We start from the raw sequence: 20,770 nt of genomic DNA, 5'->3' as shown, positions 1-20,770 counted from the left end.
GTTGCTATGAAAGAATTATTAAGTTTAAAAGCTGGAATAATTTACCATGATTCATTTTGCTAAATTGTTTAGCCTGTTTATACACCACAAAGCTTTCTCCTTTGGAGAATTTGGATCTGTGGCCACGAAGCCATCAAGCTCCCAAAAATCAGTGCTACAACCTGACTTGTACTGTTAATGTAGGCCCATCAAAAGTATTTCTTCCAGGCACAACCCAGACCTTGGGAGACAAAAAAAACAACCAAACAAAAAACCACCATAAAAATATTTTAAGTGATAACCACTCCCCTTGCAAGTCAGCACAAGTGAAACGTAGGTGCTAATTTCTTAGTTGCTGCAGCTGGCAGACAAGTACATTAACTAAGGATGCCATGGTAAACACCAAAATCATGGTTTTAATACAACCTGAAATATGTCATTCACTTTTGTTGTTGAGTAGAAATACAGCTGCTTACAGTCTGATCGCATCAGCTGAAGTTTGCTCTCGATGCCATTTTCAGTGTTATCAAAATTTCCCCACCCTATTTGTGCTATCAAAGAATGAAATGCCTAGGGACATGGTTTCAGTGCTTCTTTATTTTATATTTTCTCCATGGGCTTCTCATCTCTCATTCTGTTTTTTGGACTGACACAAAATGTGTAGTCTTCCAGTATCATAAAGACCTAAGAGTTTTACTAAACAGTAGCAGTTGTCCTAAATGTTAGTGTAACAACGGTCACCCTCAAGTACTTCATTACTGCTGGCATATTAGTGAGCACTCCTCAGCTCTTCAGAGCAAAGTGAAAATTTAACTTTTAAATCTGTTCAATATTATATGCTATGAGAGCTTGATAACATACTAGCAGTGCTAAAAACCAACAACAACAAAAAAAGAGGGAGAGAGAACTCATCCAAAACCTCCACACCATTAAGGTGGAAATGAAAAGGCATAATTTTCAATAGACTGTACAGATTAATAACGTCAGAATTTAAATGGCCCCAATTGTCACACAGCGCAAGTCACTCATCTTTGTTTAAAGAACAAGAGCACTAGATACACATCTCAGACAGAATATATACTTCTAGCTGAAGCTAGTCTTAAGATAAATTGCTTATATAATGGATTCTGTCTTTGTTCTGCTGTGAGCTGTTTAGTGCTCCTACTGCAAGGAGCCAATCTCATGCCCAATGTTCTCCATAAGAAGCAAGACTTAGAAGTCCAACTATCCAGTGAGACAACACTGAATCTTCAACTGCCCATTTCACCTCCACTTACACACTTTTCCAAACATACTTCTACAGTAAAAAGCCTGTTAGTGACGACAGCTCTGGAGCTCTAGCAGCCTAGCTATAAAGCAAGAAAGTGCAGTCCTAGAAAAGGGAGGTCTTGATTACAGACACTTTTAAACAGTTCAGGCCTGAAGAAAACATACTTACGAATGCCAACATCTTCAGTGGAACTTCTGAAAAGAAAGCACAGGTATACAAACTGATGACTGTTTCATGAACATTAATGACAAGGAACAAACACCATAAGTGCATAACTAACTCTTTAAACAGTTTGTTGTGCAGGTTCAAGGAACCATCTATCTTTATGAACTGCTCATTGGTGTAGTCATGGTGAAGACTGTCACCACATGGAACTTAGAAGACAGAGGTAAAGGCCTCAAGCTGCACCAGGGGAGGTTTAGACTGAATATTTGGAAAAATTTCTTCATTGAAAGGGTGCCAAGGCCTTCCCTGCCTAGGGAAGTGGTGAGATCACTGTCCCTGGAAGTGCTCAAAAAACATGTAGATGAGGCCCCTAGTGACATGTTTTAATGGTGGTCTTGGTAGTCCTGGGGTAATGATGATCTTGCCAGTCCTGGGGTAATGATGATCTTGCCAACCTGTAGCTATGCCTGGGACAGCCCTGACCCAGGTGTAGAACCTTGCATTTGGCTTCATGAAGTTGGCATTGGCCCACCTCACAAGTGTGCCAAGGTCCCTCTGGATGGCATCCTTTCCCTCTAGCATATCAACCAAACCACACAGATTGGTGTCGTTGGCAAACCTGCTGAAGGTGCACTCAATCACACTGCCCTTGTGACCAACAGATATGTTGAAGATCTGTCCCAACACCAAGCCCTGAGAACACCACTTGCTACCAGTAGCCAGCTGGACATTGAGCCGTTGATCACAACTATTTGCATGCAGCCATCCAGCCAATGCTTTATCCACTGAGTGTTCCATCTATCAAATTGATGTCTCTTCAGTTTAGAGACAAGGATGTTGTACAGGACAGTGTCGAATGCTTTGCACAGGTCCAGGTAGATGACATCAACTGCTTTGCCCCTATCCATCAGTTCTGTAGCCCCATCATAGAAGGCCACCAAATTGGTCAATCATGATTTCCCCTTAGTAAAACCATGCTGGCTGTCACCAACCACCTTGGTTTTTTGCATGTGCCTTAGTCTGCTTTCCAGGAGAATCTGCTCCAAGATTTTGCCAGGCACAGAGGTGAGACTGACTGGTCTGTAATTCCCTGGGTCACCCATTTTCCCCTTCTTGAAAATGGGGGTTATATTTCCCTTTTTCCAGTTGTTGGGAACTTCACCTGACTGTATGATGTCTCAAATAAGATGGACAGTAGCTTAGCAACTTCATTCAAACCAGCTCCAACAGGACCTGTGGATGGATTTCATCAGGTCCCATTGGACTTGGGCACATTTGGGTTCTTAACATGATCTTGAACTTGATCCTCTCCTGCAGTGGGCCTAGGGTCTTCATTCTCACAGTCCCTGCATCTGCCTTCCAAGACTTGCGTGGTGTGGTCAGAGCATTTGCCAGTGAAGACCGAGGCAAAGAAGTCATTAAGAACCTCATCCTTCTCCAAATCCAGGGTAGCCAGTTCTCCCTACATCTTGTGGAGAAGGCCCACATTATCCATAGTCTGTCTTTTGTTTGCTACATACCTCTAGAAGCCCTTCCTGTTATTCTGGACACTGTGCTTCCCCTCACTCTGGTGTTGAAGGTATCCTCCCTGGAGCTGCTCACCTCAGCAAATGACCTTCAGTAGCCAACAATGACAGGTTTAAATCTGCCACTGTCCCTCCTGCTTTGCTTAACTACAGACAGTTTCTTTGTGGTGAGGGTCTTCAAACTGTGAGGGACATGGTGTTTCCCATGTCCCATCCATTCTTCATCCCTAGCTGGATATTCTGGCCACAATTTTTATCATCATGTGAAGGCAGAGACACTGTACCACTAGAAGACCAACTGTAAAGAGTTTAATTCAGAAATTATGGGTTCATTTCTTGTCCAATTATATAGACCAAGACCCCAGAGTATCAGCTAAACTATATAAACACAGATAAAACTGTCCAAACATCTAAACTTCAACAATAATCCAAACTTAGCTAATAGAACAAACAAAATTCCAGATGTGTCTCATGCATGGTGAATTACAATACTCCGTAATAAAGTGCAGAGTACACTTCTACAAAGCTAGCATCACGTCAGGAAATATAAACAAAAACAGGAAAAAATTAATTCATCTCATTCTCTAAAGTCACATCTTGCATTTACTAAGCTCTTTCAAACATGTTATGTTGCTGATTAACAATAATACCTTAGGGCACAACCTTTTTCTGATCTTTGGAGTTAAGAACCACTTTGAAATATCACCAAGGCATACATATCTTACTCAATGATAACATGGGAGAGCACCCTGGAATTTAAAACACCATACTTCTGATGAAATTGAGGCAGGTAGTAAAAGCATGATGAATTCAGATCCTATCCAGAGTACAATAAAACTTCAAACAGTGCTGGAAAGAATTAAAACCAGCTGAGCTAATAAGAACAGACACTGCATAAACAATATTTCATCAAGTAAATTTCACCTACCTTGTTACACTTGGAATTTGGGAAAGTAGGAAAAGCCAGTAAGGTTTGAACAGGAGATGTGAAAGGATAGCTTTGGGTTTAAACTTGAACAGGGGAAGTTCAGGTTAGATAAAAGGAAGAAGTTCTTTACTGTGAGGGTGGTGAGGCACTGAAACAGGTTGCACAAGGAAGTTGTGAATGCTCCATTTCTGTCAGTACTCAAGGCCAGGCTGAACAAGGCCTCGAGTGATTTTGTCTAGTGGAAGTTGTCCCTGCTCATGGCAGGGAGGTTGGAACTAGATAATCTTAAGGTCCTTTCCAACCCAAACCATTCTACAATTCTAAGATTCTATGGTATTTGGGACATATGTAATACATAGCAAATTAATATAGCCAGACTCTGACCTCAGTTACACTGATGTAAGCCCAAACTAACATCACTTACTGTAATGGAATTACCCTGGATTTACACCATTTAACTGAGATCAAAACCCATTCAATGAGACAAAAAAATGAAGCTGGAGAATGGCTTTTAGAGCTACACAAAGGGACATTTCATTGCAACTAAGAAACTGTTTAATGCTACATAGCTACAAAACAAGAAGTGAGATGTGCTTGAGTTATCACATAACTATCTACAGTAAAAATTTCTAAGCTTTGAGAGATTTTATGTATTTCATATCTGCTTCTTCACAACCTTAATGCAAATTAAACAGTTAATATAAAATATGCTTAATTTATTTATTCACTTAACTTTTAAGGAAGAAGTTCTTTACTGTTAGGGTGGTGAGGTACTGGAACGGGTTGACCAGGGAAGTTGTGAATGCTCCAGCCCTGGCAGTGGTCAAGGCCAGGCTGGACAGAGCCTTGGGTGGCATGGTTTAGTGTGAGGTGTCCCTGCCCATGGCAGGGGGGTTGGAACTAAATGATCTTAAGGTCCTTTCCAACCCTAACTAGCCTATGATTCTATGATTTAGAGCTTTTCTTAACGGTTTTGCAAAGGGTATGGAGTGAGATGGAACAAGACCTATCCCTGTAAAATAGGTGTACAATAAGACAGCTGAAGTTTCTTCCTGCATGAACTTTACAGAAAAAAAATTATCCTCTTATACCACTTTTAAACTAGAGCTCCATCTCCATAATCTATCATACACCTCTACCAACCTGGAATATTTCTGTGCTTCCCTTCCAAAAGAAAAAAACATGGGTACATGTCAGTATAAGTGGCTATGCAAAACCACCAGGAGCTTAAAACATTCACTTGAAGTGATAAAACTACCAAATTCCTTAATATGCAATTTAGCCAATACGCGCTTTTTTTTTTTGTCTTCATATAGCATCATTCACTTTAGGTAGCAGAACACTACAATTCCACTTTCAAGGGTGGGGAAAGGGCTGAGTTTTTACAGTAATGGCTTGGTCTCCATCTTTCACACCCTAGGCATGAGCTACAGTAGCAGTATTTAGAACAAAGCTTGATACACAAAGCACACAATTTTTTTCTCCCATAGTCTCTGTGAATGCTGACAATCTAGATTTACACAAACAGTGCTCCTGTGTAGTTCAATCTTTCCAGTTCAATTCAGTTCATTAGCACTAGGGACATTCATTCCCTTCTCACTACAGCTATGTCAGTTGAACAAACTATCAGCCTTGCTCTCCAGAACAGCCCTAACACAAGTTATCACCTCCTCCACTGGGCAGCAAAGTTCATGCACTCTTTGTAATCAAGCTAGCAAGTTTATAACCTGGACCATTTTGGTATTAACCTGGAATTCAGAAGAAGCCCTCATGGCTGGGGATCAGAAAAGGCCATAAACTCAAAGAGGGAAGCAGATAGCAGTAATTTTCTCCAATACAGAGACACATTTAAGAAAATGTATGCCCACAAATTCAGCCAAAGTCTCAGAGAACAAAATATCAGAGTCAGTCTGTCCAATTCATACCCAAAACAAACTCTAGAGAAGTACTTGCTTGCAAGGCCAATATGAAAAGTGAGAATACAAGTCCTTGCTACCACCCTCATTCATGCATAGGCAAGCATCACACACACTGAAAGCAGGAAGGGAAAGATTTCTCCATCATCTCCTGCATAAACTTCTTTGTGGCTAACACAGCACTTCTTTCAGAGCAAGAATATATTGCCTTTAGCATCAACATATTTCATCACCAGGATCCAGTCTGCATATGTGAAAGATACTCCAGACTGCCAAAAAAATCTTGAGATAAAGGGAGCACTGAGAAGGGGCACTGAACCTCTGAGAGAAATGTGTCAATGGAAAATTTGAGGAAAGGATGGGCTGAAGGCAGAGATGAAAAGATAAAAAGACGTGGGAGTTTGAAAGATTAGGAAAGAAAGGAAAAGGAGGAATAAACATTACAGGGACAAGTAAGTGATTTAAGCGTTTGTGGTCAACACAGAGGTCTGTGACTCAGGAGTAAGTCACATAAATTCTCTGTGCTTTGATTTAGTTTATGTAAAATCTAAAAGGGGAAGACATGACCAAAACAAAACCAAAACAAACAAAACCACACAACCCCAACAAAAAGAAACCATGAAGATGTAGATTTTCAAGTAATATGCTGTTAAATCAGGAAGCAACAATCCTGGACAAGCGCCGCTGCCTAAGCGCCGAACTATGCTCTTCAAATGCTGTAGAAGAGCAGGTAAAATATTGTGTCAACAAGTGTACACCGTGCGTCACTTCAGCAGTCTGCCAAGAGTGATGTTTGGCTTTGTCCTTGCCACTTGCTGCTGGCTAGCAGTACTTCTTATACCCGAGCTGGCAAAAGACAGTGGTTAGTGTGTGCACAGTGATAATAAAGATCTCTAATTAAAACCACACTACTATTGTGTTGGTGCTCTACAAGCTAAGCAACAACAAATGGAAAAGAAGTGCCATAATGCAAAGTGATTTGCCCAAAGACTGGCAGCAATCAATCTCTTCTAGCTAGGTACTCCAGCTAAACCATGTGCTTGCCTACCAATTTCACTTATTTACAGTCTAAAAAAACTAGGTCTGACACAGTAGCTATAAAGACACAACCTTTTGAGGATTTTACTAAGCAGAAATATAAAGGAATATAGGGGCATAAAAGAAACCACAGCATTCCTAGCTGTTCTAAGGCAGAGGATTTCATTTTTCCTGCACAACTTTCCTCTTCTTCTGTTCCTCAATAAATTATAAGTGCAAAAGCATACTAGTTCAGTGAACTAAGACCCCACTAACTAAACAAAAAAGCTCTGTCCTTTGGAAAACAGACTCGGACATACCATTGTACAGCTTAAGAGAACTCAGGAAATGTTTCAGTGATATTCAGCATCCCCAGAGACACTTCACTTCAGCTCATGAAAATACACGGGTGTCCAAAGCATGAAAATTACAATGGCTTCCTGCTTACAACCCCTACCTCCCCCAGGCTATGGATGTAATTTAAACAAGATGGCAGGAATCCAGCAGTAACCTATAGTCATAGATTAGAGCTGCTATCCTGACCAAACAGACCCTGCATTTAGCTGGGACTGTAGTAGCACAAGACATTCCTTCATTTCACTTAACTATGTAAACCCACCCCCACTCACTCCACTTTAGCAGGGTTTTTCCATTCTGAAAACTGGAGGCCCATTCTGCTTTTAGTTAGATCTCATTGCAGAAAAAGCTCTATTGGTTGCAATTTATCCTGTAGTTCTAAAGTTGATACTGGGATTTCGGCTCTACTGTATATCAGGCTACATGAAACTGTCTTTTAAAGTTGTCTTCATATTTTGAAGTCCTATGGCAGGAAAAAAAAAAACAAACAACAAAACCACAAAAAAACCCCACAAAAATAAAAACCCCAAAACAAAACAAACAGAGGAAGGAAGCATTACAGCTCCCATGAAAACACTGAGATAAAGTTTATTCCCTCAATTGCAATTCTACACAGGCTCTGCACCATGAAGGGTCCAGCTGTCTTCTGTAATAGCTGGTTCATGAAGGCACCTCAAAAGAATAACTGAAAATTCTCTCTGCACAGTGCTCATACATCCAAGTTTATTTTGGGAGTCCCTTTACGTTATACACAGGCTTTGAACACTTATATACTTGATTCATTGTACCTAATATCACACACTAACTGTTGTATTACCAAGAGCATATGGTAAGGAAGCCACTATTCCGGAGTGAACAGATGAGACTGCTAATAGGAATACATTACTGAAAACAAATTCAACACTTTCAATTCTGTTTTCTTGCATGTGATGCATGCAGCTTGTTGGCCTGGTGTCTGGGAATATGTCATTTTAAATATGCATATATTTTACCAGTAATGTCTTGCAGACTGAAATCTGAGGCAAAGTATATTTTAGGAAAAGGGCTACAACTTGAGCAGAGCTTGAAAACTGCACACACTGTCTCTGTAAAGAGGTGTACCAAAGAATATCAAGATGGAAGGGTACATGGGAGAGAGGACAAAAATTTAACATATCTTTATAAATATACACAGCCTGTTTACATTTGCAACACACATTAAGGGTGTGCACCATGGACCCCATTTGTGGCTTTGCCCCACAATGATTATCAGCCTCTTAGCTACTAGTATTACCCCTTGGCTTACACAGAAAGGTCTCTGCTAAACACCCAATGTTCAAACTGCTGACAACATGCAGTAGGGCCAAATGAGATGCAAAACATTCTGATTAGCCACATCATTAGGCATCCACCAACACCCCCGGCAAAGCAGACTTGCAGAAGTGCCTCAGTTTATGCTAGAACTGCCTTCACAGGTTGCCACTCAGTTTTAGCTCAAAGTGCCCTACCATGGAAAGTTTTTCAGCTGGGCTGAAGAACCAGGGAAGACATCACAATGTAGACACTACTTATCCTCCCAGTGATCTAGTCTCATCTGAGCACTTGGTATTGATATGGCAGGATGAAAACCAGTCTGAATCAAATCTCAGGTGCTATTATTTGGACAGTCGGCTCCGGAGCAAGAAAAAGCCTCTCACTTGACTTCATACCTCCTATTTTCAGGGCTTCAGCTGAACTAACTTTTGTTCCCTCTGCAGCTGGCAAAACCAAATGAGACATCCAAAGAGTATTTAAAGATTCACAACCAATGAACTGCCCCACAAAGGCGCCAGTTTCTTTTTGTCAGTTACAGAAGGAACCTTTGGGTATCTAGGCTCTCAGCAAAGGTTCTTCAGTTAAGTGCTTGTTGGATGGGATTAATCCTGTCCTCTTTGTCATGGGTTTATATATCTTGACATGATCCCACTTAAGTACTTTAGGAACATGAAGTCATTGTGCTTCTCCTCTGGCAAGAAACAGGGGAAAGCTCAGTTCACATCTACAGTTACCAAAGAATAGGTTGCACATGTTCTTAAAAAGGCAACAAGAGAAGTTTAACCATAGACCACGAGGGGACATGTGTGACCTAAACCACTCTGATCCTGCTTAAAAATGTAACATTGCAAACTAAACTTATACAAATGCAAATCTTGGACCCAGAGTTCACCCAACAGTAACTGCACAGCATGAATTCACAATAGGCAGAACTGAAAGATCTCATAAATCACACCTGAGCGTATTACACTTACAATGGGAAATCCTGAACACTGGCAAATGTTATAAAGAAATCGTTATATTCAACAATGTATTTAAGGGGTAAAACACATTTTCACTGGCAGTAGTAATGAAAGAAAATGAAGCAAACAGCCCAGAACACATTTCATTAAATCCATCCTATTTCTCCTAACAAAATGTACCAAGGCATGGCAGGCCAATCAAGTCACACCATCAGTCTCTTTCAACAGAGAAATTGTTTTGCCATTTGCAAACAGAGAAACATATGTTCTCAGTATTTTCTCTGATGATTTTTTCAAAATCAAAGTCTACAGCATATGCCAAAAAATCAAACCATTGATTGGAAAATATATACTAACTGGCATCTGAGGGCTTTCACTGTCTAAAGGGTTCCTCCTTTCATTCTTTAGGCCATATTCAAAATTTATTAACTAAATTAAGTATCTGTTCCTTTTCCATACTCCTTAATCCAGCTTATCCAGATCCTCAACTGACTGAATTGAATGCCCTCTAGTATATATTTCAAGCAGCCTCCAATACACAGGGAGGTGGGGGGACGGCTTGTAAAGCCCAAGTCAGAAAAATACTACATAGGTTTGATATGGCAAGACAAAGAATGTCCCAGGCACACAGCAAAGTACCAACCCAATATAAGCTCATTTTGATCACTGTTGTCTAAGAGAATTTTAGACGTAATTTGTACCAGCAAATGGAGTACCATCACTCCATGTACCCCTGTATAGGACAAATATTGTTTACCACCTTGCAGTTAACATGAGCCCCAGCTCTGTATCACATAGTATAGAGCTTTCAAAAGGCACATGAACACGCACTCAGCAAGGATTAGGGTTTAGTCTCACTTTCAGCAGCCTTCAGTTCTTGTGTTTGTTGGGTGTTTTTCTCCTCCTTCTCTGAGAACTCAGGCTCCTCTCTTGAGTAAAGGCATTCACTATTAACTCCACACCACAGAAGGCATTGTTTTCCATGATCTTCTAGCATTGCTAATTTAAAAGAACAAGGTTGTCAGTTCAAAAGTCAGATGTTTTCTTGTTAGCCTCCTTGTCAACTTCCCTCTGTATATTTCACTGACAATTCATCTTACAATGAGCACTATTGCCTCAGTTAAAGTGAGCTAAAGATGTATACAATATTTATGCCTCCTTGTTAATTTAATAACTGTTTTCTCCAGATGAGAAAGAGACAATATATCAGTTTCACAGACAGCCTTATTCATGGCTTAAAAGCAATTGAGGATTTGCATAAAATACCTGCTTTTTATAAATCATTAGAAATTTGATGTGTGGCCACTTAAACCAATTCAGTAAATGCATATATTATCAGAAATTTCTCTTTTCTTGCCATACCTTAGAGCTCTCATCAAGACTTTTAGCCAACATGGCCTACTGTTCAACAATTAATGCCATGGATAGTACTAACTTAGCTTCTATACACAACTGTGTGGAAAAAAGCTACTGTAACTTTTGAGAAATAAATTCAAAGGGGAGGGGAAGGGAAGAAGGAGAACGGGGGCGTCAGAAGACTATGAATTCAGCTCTTACACTGTGGGTATCTACCTTCTCCCCACTGCTTCCACTTATCAGACACTGCCACCTTAGGTAAGAGTATCATTTCCTACTTTACAACAAGGAGAAAGCATAATCTTCAGCTGCCCAGGCAGGCAGAGAATAAAATTTGCAGAGATCCTCCTTCCACGCTGCATTTCAGAGTGAGCAAACCATACTTACTTCTGGGGTAAATCAGGACATGATGAAATATATTACACAGCCATTTTTTATCTGGGGCAAGGCTTCACTGTTTCAGTTTAACTGGCACCAGCTTTATCGCTTTCTAATCTGGTTCAGTATTGTGTGATATTTACTTTGAGATCAATCAGCAAATAGTTAAAGTAGCAGAAATAACAGGGCAGCAGCCTCTAATGGGAGGGCAGGAACAAATCTCTTTGCACAGAACAGCAGCAGCAGAAAGACCAACCACAGCTTCATTCTGTCACTGTGTGGGTTTGTGCTGCTCTTCAAATGTGTATTTTGTGACATATACAATAGAATCATAGAATCGTTAGGGTTGGAAAGGACCTTAAGATCATCTAGTTCCAACTCCCCTGCCATGGGCAGGGACACCTTACGCTAAATCATATCACCCAAGTGATGGGTATAGAAGTGTATGCCTACACTTCTATACCCATGTCCCCAAGAACAGTGATCAGCGGTTTCTCAATAGGTTCAGCTCCCTTTAGATGATCTAAAGACACAATTATATCTGGAGTAGAGATTACAGAACCTACACACCACCCTTCCCTTCTCAGCAAGCTGTGTGATCCTCTGAAGTCCACATTTTGTATCTACTAATAGTAAGCGATACGAAGGAAAACCTACAGTCTGAGAAGTGAAAGTTTTTCAGGATGGATAATAGCAAAACTTCTAAGGCAACTGACAGAAAGCTCTCCCATTAAAAAACACTATATTCAGGAGTGAATTTAAAACTGTAAAATTGTTGCATACCTAATGTTTGAGTTGGCAATGGCACTGTAATAGTGACTGCCACTTGTGAAAAAATGCATCAAGTACCCTTTCTGCAAAATCCAGAAGCTATGAAGAACAGGCATACAGGGCTAAACAGCAAGCCTCATTGCTGAACAACCTCAGTAATAATTACTGGAGCAGAATAACATTGGGATGCATTACTCATGAGCTACAGAGCTGTTCATGTAATTGTTACCACTTGGAGCTGGGGATAGCAAAGCAAAATAGAACAAGTAGCTTCTGCATAAGTCCAGCAGTCAACAATTTCAAATGGGACATGAAAAATAAATCATAATGCAAAACAGAAGAGAATAACAGATTTGAGGCATTATCACTTTTTTCCTAAAGGAAATTACAATCACCGTTGTATCTTCAAGTAAAAACAGGGATAAAAATCCTTTCCCTTGCAAAAAAAAAATTCAAGAAACTGAGGGGAAATTTACAGTTGTACATATTTTCAGGGCTGGAGAGATAGACTTAAGACAGTAGAAAAAAGTTTTAGTTGATGTTCTAGTAGGTTTTTGGATGATCTTACAACATTTTCACTGTTTCACAGATTTTGGAACTTCTGGTACTGGCAATACTACCTTCTGTAATCTACAACAGCTATTTTTAGAGGGACCCTAACCAAATCCTTCCAGAGAAGGCTCCATTAAGGTTGACTATAAGGTTTCAAAATAATCATTTCATATATGATCAGTATGGTTTTCACAGAAGTCTCAGAGATAGAAAATACCCATAAGTGCTTTAGACTTTATCCTTATCAACTTGGACTTGTTTGCTATTGTATAGTCACAGTATTGGTGACTGTCATTCAGCTGATGACAGCAGCAATAAAACTTCATAGCAGAAACAACACAGACATGAAATTTAGGCTTTAAGGAAATGGAGTATTTCCTGCCAAAATTGTAAATGGTAAAATAACAAGTACTAGTGACACTTGAACAGTTATGGCACCAAAGAGCAGATTTAACAATTACTATGCCCAGTTCTGGTTGCCTTCAAATATGAAGGCAGCACTGAACAGTTATAAATTTATATTGCATCTCCTAAAACATGAAAGAAAAAACTCACAGCTTGAACATGCACTCATTATTGCCGTCGCTATATAGCTAAAGAATTTGAAAATAAACCAATCCCATGCCCTAATCTCCTCCCCCCAGAAAATAACAAATTACATAACTTGACTTTGTCAGATAGGGTGTTCTGAAATTTCTGGGGCCACCTAGTCTGGAAAGATCAACCATGATAACTTTAACCTGATATTCTGGGATGCATCACTAGAGCTACTGCAGCAGCGCACCCAGAACAGGTCTGTTAAGTGAGCACATTTCCACCATTGCATCCCCTGCTGCACACCTTGGATTTTGGGAATAATATGAAACCCACTTAAATATGAAACTTTCGGAGTAAGAGGACTTCTAGAATTAAGCGGAGGGAATAAATTTCTTTGCCTCTGACCTTACTCTTGCCAAAGAGAGTGGGGGCAACTCTTCTCTTTGGTTCCTATAAAAACTATTGGAATTTGTTAAGTATGCAGTGTTTGCAAAACAGTTGCCTACAGGAGCTTAATCAACAAACAGTTTATTTCTCCTTGCCAACTTCATAATTTTTCTAGTTCAACTATTAGATAGCTTTAAAACAGTTTTACTTAGCAATAAAAGTAAGAAGACCCACTTAATGTGGGCAGAAAATTATTACCCAAAGACAAACAGACCTACCCAGAATCTACCAAGTCCTCAATTTTTGATGGGCAGGGATTCCCAATTCATCTATGTAGTCTGTAGAATGCAACAGACTCACTGCAGAACACACACACACACACAGAGCAACAACCCACTGAATCTTTCTCTTTATTAAGCAAAGGATACACTGTAAAACACCGGTAAGATCTCTCTCCCACCACTTCTCTAACCTCTCCAGTTCCATCACAGTGTACTCAAAACCTGATTAAACCCCACTATATTACATCACACAATGCTGAATATCACCCACCAAGTACTAAAGAAGTTTATACCACACCACAACCTAGCTGATAACAAACCAACCTCACATAAGTGCTATTACTTACCCAAAAATGCAATGACATCAACAGGTCTACATGACCCCCAGAATGAGAACTACAAAGGAAAGGCACACCACAGAAGCTCCTAGACTTTTCTCATGCTGCCCCCATGCCTTGTACAAATGCCACTTGTGGACCAGACAAACTCAGATACCAGTACAAAATACCACATTTCCCTTAAACTTATCCTCCCTGCTTTGAAAACTACTGCCACACAGTTTCTCCACAGCCATGTTCCTGTTCTTTAGTAAAACTAATATCAAGTCTTGAAGCATCTCTTCCTCCACCCACAGAAAGCAGAGGGAATGCTGAAGACAATGACCACCTTCTTCAGGCTACGCCAAATGGAACATTCAACTTTCCTGAATGGAAAAAGGTTTTAGACAACTGATTTATACACATTTCAGCCTTTACCTGAGAAGTTTAATAGACAACCATAAATCTAGGGGTAAAGCCTGAGGCTAAAGACCTCAAGTGACAGAAGAATGCAAAAGGCTAAGTGCAGGGCATCATGTTGGAGAAAAGCTATCAAGAAGAGTCTGATGTAAGAAATCTGCTGGGCAGTGAAGAGGCAGTGATACTGACTACTTGCAGATACAGAAAGGCAAAGTGGTGGTTCGTATTGGGAAGGCTCTGGCCACGCAGCCACTGCAGTTGAATTTCAGAAAGAATTTCAGCTGAGCAGGGGTAGAAGTTTTAATGCTACCCTCAGAGGACAATTTTATTCTTCTTCACTCACAAGTGAGCATTTCAAGGCAAAAGTTAACATGTACAGGAAAGCTTTACTTCTCCATTTCTGCACACAGCTTTCCATCTCCCTTTATTATCCATTTGTATAATCACAATACTTTTTATGTCAGGAAGTATGAAAATTCTAAATTCCAATAATAACCCAATTTTAATTTCTTACTTTCCTCCTCTGGAAAAAAAACATTATTTCTTCTTCATTATAGCTTCTAAAAAAGAACTATCAAACCTGCAAAAAGCAAAGTTCTCAGACCTTTTATATGACCTTCTGAACTTGTTCCAAACTAGTATGTGGCCCAGCAGCCTAACTGTTGTTATGGATACAGTTTTTCAAGTCTCTTAAATAAAGGAGATCCCAGGTTATAAAGTTAAATGTAATTACGTGCCTTTACTTCATGATATTGCCAGAGTTTTACTCTCAAAACCAGGGAGTGAGAGGAAGCAAAAAAAAAATATAAAAAAACAACAACAACAAAAAAAGAGTATTTCTGTTTCTCCTACGCATTTATTCTGTGATCCTAGATGATGATTTAAGTTCAGTACTATTTTCCCATCTGAACAACGCAGCAACAATGTTTTCCCTTTTCTCAGATAAGCAGTATGTTGCCTATCTATTTTGTAAGCAAAAGGGTCAGGAGATGCTCATAGCAAATTTTAGACATAATTAGATCATACATAGATAAATCATATCAAATTAGCCATACAGAGTATTAACAGGCAACCATCCTACTGTGCCAGAAGTGGACTTCCAGTAGTAAGTCCAGAGATAATATATTACCTTCATTTTTGTTGTAATTAAAATTAATTACTGGAGTTCAGTCTATAAAATAGTCATTCACATAAAGACATGCTTAATTAAATCATGCAAAATTGGTTATTACCAGTACAACTCCAATTGTTTTACAGAAAAATACTAGAGATGAATTTGTCCACTTCGGCTTATTTTCCATTCCAAAATTCCTTAATGATATAAACAAAAAAAGAAGAAAAAGAAGAAAAGCTGGCCACAGATGTTAAATAAAGACATTCCAAGTCCAATCCCGTTTCCACAGGATACAATGGGAGTTAATAGGAGATCAGGATCCACAACACGCAACTACAAAAGCATTTGCTGATCTTAAGCTTTAGCTCTAATTCAAAATTTTCCTGTGCCAACTCTTCTTAATTTGGGACATTTTTTTTCCCCCCCTCCAGTTTTTCCATTGAACACAAGTCTGGCAAAAGATTTCTTTGTCAACAGCGCCTTTCACTATCTACAAAACTTCTGCAGTCATGTTTAGGCATTGAAAAAACACAATAAAAAATTCCTGTAATGTGTTAAAGCATTGCACATGCTTCCACATGAAGCGGAATCCAAAACAAAAGGCTGTTTCAAAATGGAGATCTCAGCATACCACCAGATGGTACAGCAGTACCAGAATGTGAAACCCATTATAATTTTTTTCCTGTAGGCTGCAAGTCTATGCCAAAACCCTCTGGTTTGGTACTAAATATACTTGTTAACTATTACTCTTAATACCATAGCAATAGTTACAATACTACATTTAAATCTATCATTAAAGACCACAATATATTGGTATATCACAATGCAGCATTAATATGCAGCACTTTGGTAACAATGTAGTCCAGTAGGAATATAGGAGGATTTTTAAATAACTCGAATTATTTTAAATTCGGTTGTACTTTATGATATCAAGTACACTTCCAAAACAAATTCTTGCATGGTTTTGTTGAACACATGATTTTGTTGAATACACTCTCCTTGTCAACAACTCTTTCTTCATGGTGCTCAGAGAGCACTTGAGCTGTTTCACTAATCAGTACAAATCAAGCAGTACTGCAAGATGAGTGACTGAAGCACTGTTCAGCATACTCTGTGCAACGTAGATTAGGAAAAGAGCGGAGTTAAAAGCCAAGTCCACACCAATGTTATATAGCAATTACCTGTCAATAGTGTATCTGGGTCAGGGCAGCTTTACACAAAAAAAAGAAGGTCCTTGGATCCGAGATCCAACTATATGCTTCACTCCTTGTATAGTCTGATTTGCCTCATGGGGCATGGTACCTCACAAAAACAGTAAGAAAATTTGTCTGTGGGGCAGCTATATACAACACTCTTTTCTGAAGAAAAATTATCAGTTTGGCAAATAACCAGACAACTTGGGGGTGGAAACCAAGCAACAAGAAACTATGATCTAATGCTTATTGATTTGGTGGAGCAGTCTTCAGAAAAGAACATCACCAGGCAAATTAAATGGATGCTATGAAATATAATCCAAGCAATATTTTTTATTAGATTTTTGAGAAAAGTTACTTCTCTATAGATTAAACAAAGATGTTAAACAAATGGTCACAACAGTATTTCTTGCAGTTTCTTTTCAAGTGTGTAGGCTTGTTCATCATCAGGTGCAAGATACCAGACTACCAGCAGTCTGAACTGCTACATCCATAAAATTCAAGACACTGGAATGTAGTGCGTCCTTCTAACTCTGAGAAGGACATATAGAGAAATAGCTTTCAGAAACTAAGACAAAACAAAGTTTAAAAGTATACGTTCTCTGCTTTCAAACACCTTTATGCCCTCTAAATTTATTTGTTGTGCTAAAAAGTAAGGCCCCCTCTGGCTGTGCAGGGAAAATGGACTTCCATATAGAGACATGTAACAGGATACACCAACACGTTTGCCAGCAGTTCTTTGCTGTATAGGTCAGCACTCCACAGGTTTAAGTTTCAGTTACTCTACTAAATAAAATCTAACATTTGCCAAAGAAAGGGATCTCCTGTGGAAAGGGTGGGAATGAGAGAGGAAGTGAGGAAGCAAGAGACTGAATGGAAAAAGGGTGAATCAAGCTGAGGAAAGTGGCAGTGGATTTGCTGCTAGTGAGGTATGTGCAGAGCAAGCAGGTGGTGGTACAGAAAAGCATGATTAAAGGAATTGACCTGTAACAGAAGGAAGGATCCTGAAGAGCCCAAGAGGGTCAAGGAGATGGGAGACAATGAATTAAATGGAGAAAATGTGCAGAATCAAAACTGAATGAGGAAGAGGAAACATGTGAGATAAGAAAGAAAAAAGTGGCTTTTGAAACAAAGGGTTTGAAAGTGGCCCATGTTGAAACCTAGGCACTGGAACTATCTGTGATATAAAAGCTGGAACTTCTTTCTACTGACGATAAGCAAGAAAAAGGACCATCCAGACAAACCTGCAAACTGGAAGTGCACAATGCTTTCATGGTCAGTATAGATAACTAAGGCCCCTGAAATAAAGAGGTCTATCAGCTCTTACAGTGAATCACACTGGGAGCGGAAAGGGAAGCTGCATAAATTGTGACTGGAGAAAATAAAACCAAAACACTCCCAAACCGACATGTAGATTTTTCTGCCCCATCCACAGGAAAAGAGTTTCAGAGAGAACACTCAACTTGGTTTTCCAAAAGGATATAAGAGTTCTAGGCTCTGCACTTGACCAAAATCTCTTCTTTCTTACTTACTTCTGTAGTATGATGCTTTTTAAGTCCCATATATGTTTGGTCTATAAACACCAAAGGTGAAAACAGTAACGCACATAAGCAGACCCTTTTGTGACAAGACACTCTGATACCACAATGACGGATTCTTTATGAGTAAAAAATAATAAAATAAAATAGAATTAGAATCCTTACACACATTTACAGATTGCAAAATGGCAAAATTTGCAAAGACAAGTTTTTCTCTAATTTTCCAAGCATTTTAAGGTATTTATAACCATAGCAAACACATATCTTGTAACCAGAAGTATCTATGACTAAGGGAACATAGAAGATGTATCTGTTTTCATATGATAACATCCCTGCAGAAACAGAATTCTTCAGAAGTAACTTCTGGAATATCGTATTCTGAGATAACCCATGGAAACTAGAAACAGAATGGTAATTTCCAAGGGCTTTTCCCCACTCCTTGATTTTTTCTTTTAAGGAGGTTTTACTGAGTAGTACAGCATGCATCACCAGCCTGGGGCATTCTGATCCTATTTCCTCTTCAAGTCACCAGAAGATATTTGACAAGGAAAGAGGAAGAAAGCCAGAGAAAAGGGGTAGGAAGGGAATAGAAAACAGATGCTGAAAGATGGGATCACACAATGCACAGCATAAAGAAAGAAAGAAAAAAAAATAGTCCACAAAAAAAGACCTAAAGTGAGGGAAAGAAGTAAGAACCCAAACTGGAAAACACAACTATGTAAATAATTTCAGTGGAAGTTCCTGAATGTAATCATGGGGCAAGATTGGAGAAAAAGTACAACTGTATTAAGTATGTAAGTGTGCTCCCATAGAATGACACTGGAAAAAAAAAAAAACAGTAGCTTCATTACTAGTATACATGTTCTTGAAGAGAGGGAAACCTCGTCAGCTCATATTAGAATTATTATGTGGCATATTTGGCCCCCTAAACTACTCTTTGGTGCATACAGTGCGCCTAGAGTCCACTTCAGTTTACCCTGAAGGCTCTTGGAAGGTCTGCTGGTATTTGTCCACAAGGAGACAGGGTGGGGGTGCAAAAAGTGTTACTCCCTCCTGGCAAGCTCACCAAGGAGGGCAGCGGAGACGCGTGTGGTAAGGACGGCTAAAATGCGATACTTACCCTCCCCTAGAAGGGCAGAAAACACAGCCTTCCGTCCATATAGGCCAGCCCTTAGCAGGACCGTCTCTCCTCCGCTGCCCTCCGTGGACTCCTCGGGTGCCCATCCCGTCCCCAGCCCACCTTCATCGGTCGACAAACGGCGGCAGACCCCCCCTCTTCCCTACCCGGATCCCTCCCTGACCCTCCAGTGAGGCATCCCTACCTGGATCGTGGAAAGGCACCAACGCGAAGTTGTAAAGCGGTCTCTTGGGTCTTTTCAACGATGTCTCGAGGATCTTGGATGCCCCCTCGATAACTTGTACCAGGTCGTCATACATGGAGCCAGTCACATCAAACACGAATGCCAGGGTGGAGGCTCCCTCCGGGACCGCCTCTCCACCGAGCTCGGACTCAGCTTGGGGGCACAAGGCGAGCAGCAGCACCGCACCCAGACCTGCTCCCCAAGCTCCGATGCTCCCGCGAAAAGCCATTTTCCCCTGCAGCCTGCGCAGCTCCCGTGGCGGCCAAGAAAAGCACTCGAACGCCCCTCCCGGAGGAGCGCGGAGACCGGCGCCCACCGCCCGCTCGCTCCCCTCAACACGAAGGGCAGGAAGCGCCGCAGCTTTTGTCTGAGCGAGGCTGCCGCTCCGCCTTTCCTACCGGGCAGAGCTGAGGCAGCACTGCCCCGAGGGAAAAGGCTGAGACCCGTCCATGCCGCGGAGTGCGAGACCTACTGCCGGGACGACTCCGGCTACCACCTCCAAAGCCACGGCTACGGACTGAGACGGTCCCCGCCCCGGCCCCGCCTCCCGTAATCCGCCGCAACCCCTCCCCTCACCTCTGGACCCGCTCCTCGGCGGCCGGTAGTGGGCCGCTGCTGGGCCGGTGCCGCCCCTCGTACCTGGCCGCCGGCTGCCTCTCCGCTCCGCTCCGCCCATCACAGACCCGGGGCCTGTTCCACCCCTGGCAAGGGAAGTGAGGACGGAGATGCTGACTTGATCTTGTCCGTAGGGGGACAGAGGAGTGTGCTTATTGTTTCATAATTACAAACGGTTGATATGAGAATGAAATCGCTGGGCTGGGTTGGGCTAGGCTAGGTTGGGCAAAGCTGGGCTGGGCTGGGCTGGGCTGGGCTGGGCTAGGCTAGGTTGGGCAAAGCTGGGCTGGGCTGGGCTGGGCTAGGTTGGGCAAAGCTGGGCTGGGCTGGGCTGGGCTGGGCTAGGCTGAGCTGGGCTAGGCAAGGCTAGGCTAAACTGGGCTAGGCTAGGCTGGGCTGGGCAAGGCTAGGCTAAACTGGGCTAGGCTGAGCTGGGCTAGGCAAGGCTAGGCTAAACTGGGCTAGGCTAGGCTGGGCTGGGCAAGGCTAGGCTAAACTGGGCTAGGCTGAGCTGGGCTAGGCAAGGCTAGGCTAAAC

The 20,770-nt window shown here is 41.1% G+C and overlaps 1 protein-coding gene across 6 annotated transcripts in view; it reads right to left on the bottom strand.

The window, feature by feature from the left end:
* The window catches only part of HMCN1 (hemicentin 1), a 190,942-nt gene extending 170,944 nt beyond the window's left edge, over window positions 1–19,998 (bottom strand). For 5 of the 6 annotated variants that reach the window (XM_061452120.1, XM_061452119.1, XM_061452121.1 and 2 more), the window contains exon 1: window positions 19,580–19,998. In XM_061452120.1, coding sequence (XP_061308104.1) covers window positions 19,580–19,847 — 268 coding nt within the window. In that variant the 5' untranslated portion in view covers window positions 19,848–19,998. The remainder of the gene's footprint in view (window positions 1–19,579) is intronic. The other variant, XM_061452116.1, reaches the window with a different exon arrangement.
* Between the last annotated feature and the right edge of the window lie 772 nt (window positions 19,999–20,770).

The sequence above is a fragment of the Pezoporus flaviventris genome, unplaced genomic scaffold (genome assembly GCF_033815535.1).
Source record: "Pezoporus flaviventris isolate CSIRO_AGI_PZ_B2104156 unplaced genomic scaffold, CSIRO_AGI_Pfla_v1 ptg000013l, whole genome shotgun sequence".
NCBI lineage: Eukaryota > Metazoa > Chordata > Aves > Psittaciformes > Psittacidae > Pezoporus > Pezoporus flaviventris.
Note: the sequence above shows the minus strand (reverse complement) of the source record. Positions and strands in the feature narration are given on the sequence as shown.